Consider the following 6,344-nt stretch of genomic DNA (forward strand, 5'->3'; position numbering starts at 1 on the left):
ACGTCCTCTGGCTCAAAATACATTTTTATAAAAATTCTCTGTAGGTTTGGATGTTTCCTCTGTTGTGTGTTTTTTAAAAATATATCTTTATTGATTTCAGAGAGGGAGAGAGAGGTAGAAACATCAGTGATGAGAGAGAATCATTGATTGGTTGCCTCCTGCATGCCCCACCCCAGGGCATCTAGCCTACAACCCAGGCACATGCCCTGACCTGGAATTGAACTGTGACCTCCTGGTTCATAGTTTGATGCTCACCCACTGGCCAGGCTGGACATGTCTTAGGTTGACATGCTCTAGAAGCCAGTGTGCAGGGGAGCCAACCGATCCTTACATCAGGTTTGTTGCATGCTTGACAAAAAGACTTTCAAGGGGTGAAGACACGAAGGTGTGCTGTGGTCGGGATAGAACGGGCCCTGTGAGAGCAGCGAGCTCGTCAGGTGACCGTGACGGGCTGTTTTGCAGGTGGCCTGTGGCGCAGCGGACTGATATACAAAAGACTCATCGACTACTTCATCCCCTTCCTGCCCCTGGAGTACACACATGTGAAGATGTGTGTGCGGGCAGAGATGAAGGCCCGTGGCTCCGCCATAGACGAAGACATTGTCACCAGAGTGGCAGAGGAAATGACGTTTTACCCCAAAGGTGAAAAAATCTACTCCGACAGGGGCTGCAAGACTGTGCAGTCGCGGCTGGATTTCCAGTGACGTCCATCCGAGCAGGGCCCGAGGCAGCTGGGAGCTCAGGAGCGAGGGCCTGGCCTTTCAGAAGCATTCTGAAGATGTCGTCAGGGTTTGCACATTTGTACCTGTGGACTTTTGGAATCTAGAAGTTTCTATGAGTTGATTTTTGATGAGCCGCTAAATTGCCAAGTGCACTTGTCATTTTGCAACATGGTAGCAATGCAACTGTTGTTGCAGTTGAAGATGAACTTTTAAAACCCTTCTCCCCCACTCCTACTGACTTTGCAGAAGTGCCTTCAAACAGCTGTCTGTGTGAGACCCATAACTGTGGCCCTCAAGCTGCTGTCCCTCCTGAAGTCCAGGGCCTGCTGCAAGCTGGGAGCACTGGCTGTCACCTGCCGGAATCAGGCTTCCGCTCCGGTTCTCTCTTCACAGAGAGCGTCCCGACTTGAAGTATTTTCAGTGGAGAATGGTGGTGCCTTCAGGCGCAGGCCGCGTCTGGCGGGAGGACATGTGGGGTCCTCGTCTGTGCGGCAGCCGGACGGACAGATCATCGCCGCCTGGCCGTTGCTCTGCTGCTCGGGGAACCCGCTCGCCTCTCCCTGTGGCACTTCTTCTGAACGTCAGTGACCACCAGCTTCCCCCACCGCTAGTCGGACTGGAACCAGAGCGTTGGTTTCAGTTTCAAGTCCTTGGTCCCATGGGGAAATGTTTGTTACAGTGTACACTTGGGTCATTTTCTTGCTGTAACCCACAGAACCATTTGAAATCCTAGAACACGGTCATCTCTGTGGAGATGGGGTCAGCTTGCAGACTCTGCATTGCCAAAGTGGAAGTATTGTACACTAGAAACACTAGAGTTTTCAAGGATGAGTGTATACACACACACACACACACACACACATATTTTAATATATTTTTCTTGATTTTAGAGAGGAAGGGAGAGGGAGAGATAGAAACATCAATGATGAGAGAGAGTCATTGATCAGCTGCCTCCTGCATGCCACCCCCACTGAGGATCGAGCCTGCAACCTGGGCACATCCCCCTGGGCGGAGTCAAACCTGGGACCCTTCAGTCCGCAGGTCAACACTCTATCCACTGAGCGAAACCAGCCAGGCCAAGGATGAGTATATTTTTATAATGTTTGTATTTCTGAATGTTAGAGAATACTAATGTAGGGCATTGCTCATTTTAAACATGGGAAGGACACTAATGGAATAATTGTCTGTGATCAGAAACTCTGAAAATGAAGGGTATGATTTATTGTCAAATGCATGGTACTGTATTGTCACAATTATAGAACAAAGTAATTATTGGTCATCCTGGAGTTGTGGCTTTCCTGGGTGTCATCTGATAGTGACACCCTCTGTGGCAGTGCCAGGCTGGACGGCCCCGGTCCCTGGGAAATCAGACGATCCCCGCCCGTGTGAAGCGTTTAGCTCGTGGTTGCAGTGGACCTACAGATGTAATGAGGACGTGCAGCCTTTTCACGTAGATGTGGTAAATTAATATGTTTATGACATGGAAGGCCTTATGGAGGATCATACTGTCCTTTAAAAATGCCAAAGTGAGGTAACGAATGATCAGATTGGAGGAACCTTTTTTCTGCCAAGGGCCATTTGGATATTGTAACATCATTCAGGGGCTGTACAGAATTATCAACTTAAAAATTAGCCTGCTATATTTGGTCAAACACTTAATTAACTTATCCCTGATGCTTTGGTAGGGCCGGACCAAATGACTTTATGGGTTTTATATGGCCCTGGGGCCGGACCTTCCCCACCCCCGGTTTACAATGATGCAGTCAACTCAGCATATGTTGGCCACGTCAAAACTGCCTGTTATAAAAGTAATCACGTGGATGTAAAGTACAGCCTAGGGAATCGTCAATAACTGTGTGGTGTCAGATGGGACCATTACTGGTTTGTAACTTGAAATGGCCACGGTTGACCATGGAACAGCCTCTCCCACCCCACACAATGTACATGGGAGCTTGAGATGACCCAGTGAATCTACACTAATAAAAGAAAGATGCAAATTGACTGTACCTTCATGACACCCATCAGCCAATCAGCAGTGGGTATGTAAATTAACCCATCAAAGATGGCGGGTTGGTTTGCAGGCGCTGAGCAGTCAGGGGCAGGGTGGGACACTTCCGTCGTCACCATGGTGACAACGCTGGCATTCCGCACTGCCCCAGCTGCTCCAGGCATCTGGGCAGCGTGAGAAGGCGGAAAGGTGGCTCCAGGACAGAAAGGCAGCTCTGAGCCGAAGCGAAGGCGGTGCTGGCAGCCAGGGGAAGGAACGCCCATTCTTGCATGAATCTTAGTGCATCGGGCCTCTAATATAAAGCCAGAATTTTATCATATGAGATGTCATTTGCAGATTTTCCCCCTAGTTTATGTACTTGGTAACTGAAAAGTTTGAGCTTGGAATGAAGGCTCAGCAACTCGGGTGCTGGGCTCCATGTGCCTGGCCATGTTGGTTTGCAGGCGGCATCACACAGAATCAGTATTTACCTTACAGGCTCTTACCCCCAGACAAATACCATGTTAACCTGGATGAGGGGCTCTACTCCAATCACATGTTCATGGATGGAGACAGTATCAAGATCGTTGGACTTCCAATGTTTTCTAAGACGAGTGGAGGGACTTCAGACGGGGAAACACAACTTGTCTGGCTGACATTTTTTATTTTTAGAGACAGAGAGAAACATCGATGTGAGAGACACACATCAATTGGTTGCCTCTGAGCTTGCAACCAAGGTATATGCCCTTGACTGGAATCGAACCTGGGACCCGCAGGCCCACGCTCAGCTGACATTCTGAACCTGAGCTAGGCCAACGTCAGACCAGGAAACCTAACTGCCAGGTCTTCCCCCCAGAACTGGAAATGAAACCCTAGTTGTAACCCAGAGCTCAGCTTAATCACACTTACCTGCCTCTTATCTGTCAGTGAATTGTTAACACCAGCCCTTTCCCCAGAGCTGAGGAGAGCCAGCTGACTTTCTAAAGTTCAAACCCTCTTCCCATCATCGCCCCCACACCCCTCACTTCTCAGTTGGAAGTGCTCAAGTCCCAGGAGACGGACATTCCCGGTCTGGCTCCCACCCAGACAGCCTCATCTACAAAGACAACTCCAAATTGAGTCAGGGGACCTCTGTGTTCTGTAATTGGGGACCCCCAGGTGCTGCCATCTTCAAATGCATGATAGATCCCAATCTGTGACTCCTGGAGACCTGGCAACAGACCAGAGTCGGCTCAACGTCTAGAACTTTCCAGCATGTAGAGCCGTCCTCAGGGGGCCTGGGTGGCAAAGGGTCCTGCATCAGCCCACAGCCAGGCTGCCAACCCGTCTGTGCCCGCTGAAACCTGTCCCTGTGAACACTGCTCAGGCCTCACCCCCCAGGAGCCCCACCTGTTCGTAGGCGCATGTGCGGATTGTGTAACCAGGTATGTCAGTCAGCAGTACTCCCTACTCCTGCCTGGCGTCTCTGGACTTAGACTCCACGGCTGGTGTCAGGAGCTGCATGAGCCCCACGGTTGGCAATGCCCCATGCAGCTGGGCGAGTGGCCAGGTTGTCCTAGGATCCTCGGTCTCTGGTTAGAGTTCATGTGATTCCGGCCTAGACTGCTCCTGCTAGGTCTTCATTCATAGCTTAAGCACACAAGGCCTATAGGGGAGGGGTTTTCTCCTTTAAAACTATGTCCAGAGCTTTTCCCCTGGCTGGCAGTGTGGGGGCCGCACGATGCCCGGAGTTACTGTAAAAGATTTGAACCAGGAGGAGTTCGTCAGAGCTCTGGCAGCCTTCCTCAAAAAGTCCAGAAAAGGATTCCGAGCAAGATGGCAGCATAGGTAAACACCGGAGACTGCTGCCGCAAACAACCACTTCAAAAATACAACTAAAAGATGGAACGGACATCACCCAGAACCACAAGAAGGCTGGCTGAGGAGAGACTCTTCAACTAGAAGGAAAAATAACAGCACACCGAGGCTCAGAGGAGGCGCAGTGTGGAAAATACTCAGGTGCGGAGGTGCGCGCGCAAAGCGGGCTGGTGGCTGAGAGCGCGGTTGTCGTTTTCGGTCAGGGGGGAGTCTCAGACTCTGAGCTCCAGATACGGGCGAATCGCTGGGGACTCGGACCCAAACGGGAGAAGCGGGAGTGTCTGGCATCAGTTGGAAGGCAGCTTTCCCTCCGAGGTTTGCAGCGGTTCCGGGGGTTCTGAGAAGCAGAGCCTCTGGGAACAGGACTGAGGGCACCATAACGGCTCCCTCCGCCCGCCCTGTTGAGCCCGCCCCGCCCAAGCCCTGCGCAGAGCCATTTGCCGGATCGCCTCAGGCAAAGGCTAGATTAGCACCTCCCCAGAGGACAGAAGTTTTCCGCGGCAGACACAGCTGATTCACACAGCCAGTCGGCCTGGTGGTCAAATCCCTCTAGTATTAACTACAACAATCAAGGCTCAACTAGAACAAGACTGCGCACAAAGACCACTAGGGGGTGCACCAAGAAAGCATAAAAAATGCGGAGACAAAAAAACATGACAGAAATGGAGGATATAGAGCTAAAAATCGCAATTTTGAGGGCTTGCAAAAATGTGCTAGAAGCTGTCAATAAACTTGAGGAGAGAGTCACGAAAACTAATGAGACCCTCGATGCTATGATAAAGAACCAACTAGAAATTAAGCATACACGGACTGAAATAAAGAATATTATACAGACACCCAATAGCAGACCAGAGGAGCGCAAGAATCAAGTCAAAGATTTGAAATGCGAAGAAGCAAAAAACACCCAACCGGAAAAGCAAAATGAAAAAAGAATCCGAAAATACGAAGATAGTGTAAGGAGCCTCTGGGACAGCTTCAAGCGTACCAACATCAGAATAATAGGGGTGCCAGAAGATGAGAGACAGCAAGATATTGAAAACCTATTTGAAGAAATAATGGCAGAAAACTTCCCCCACCTGGTGAAAGAAATGGACTTACAGGTCCAAGAAGCGCAGAGAACCCCAAACAAAAGGAATCCAAAGAGGACCACACCAAGACACATCATAATTAAAATGCCAAGAGCAAAAGACAAAGAGAGAATCTTAAAAGCAGCAAGAGAAAGAGACTCAATTACCTACAAGGGAATACCCATACGACTGTCAGCTGATTTCTCAACAGAAACTTTGCAGGCCAGAAGGGAATGGCAAGAAATATTCAAAGTGCTGAATACCAAGAACCTACAACCAAGAATACTTTATCCAGCAAAGCTATCATTCAGAATTGAAGGTCAGATAAAGAGCTTCACAGATAAGGAAAAGCTAAAGGAGTTCATCACCACTAAACCAGTATTATACGAAATGCTGAAAGGTATCCTTTAAGAAGAGGAAGAAGAAAAAGGTAAAGATACAAATTGTGAACAACAAACATGCATCTATCAACAAGTGAATCTAAGAACCAAGTGAATAAATAATCTGATGTACAGAATGAACTGGTGATTATAATGAATCAGGGACATAGAAAGGGAATGGACTGACTATTCTTGGCGGGGAAAGGGGAATGGGAGATGCGGGAAGAAACTGGACAAAAATCGTGCACCTATGGATGAGGACAGAGGGTGGGGAGTGAGGGCGGAGGGTGGGGCGGGAACTGGGAGGAGGGGAGTTAGGGGGGGGAAAAAA

At 49.3% G+C, this 6,344-nt stretch overlaps 1 protein-coding gene across 1 annotated transcript in view; it reads left to right on the plus strand.

Moving 5' to 3' along the window:
* The window catches only part of LOC102238969 (torsin-1B), a gene marked incomplete at its 5' end in the record, with an annotated part of 4,253 nt that extends 2,631 nt beyond the window's left edge, over positions 1 to 1,622 (plus strand). Inside the window, one exon of the mRNA XM_005864109.2 lies at positions 463 to 1,622. Coding sequence (XP_005864171.1) covers positions 463 to 704 — 242 coding nt within the window. The remainder of the gene's footprint in view (positions 1 to 462) is intronic.
* Positions 1,623 to 6,344: the final 4,722 nt, after the last annotated feature.

Source organism: Myotis brandtii, unplaced genomic scaffold (genome assembly GCF_000412655.1).
Source record: "Myotis brandtii unplaced genomic scaffold, ASM41265v1 scaffold1857, whole genome shotgun sequence".
Taxonomy (NCBI): Eukaryota; Metazoa; Chordata; class Mammalia; order Chiroptera; family Vespertilionidae; genus Myotis; species Myotis brandtii.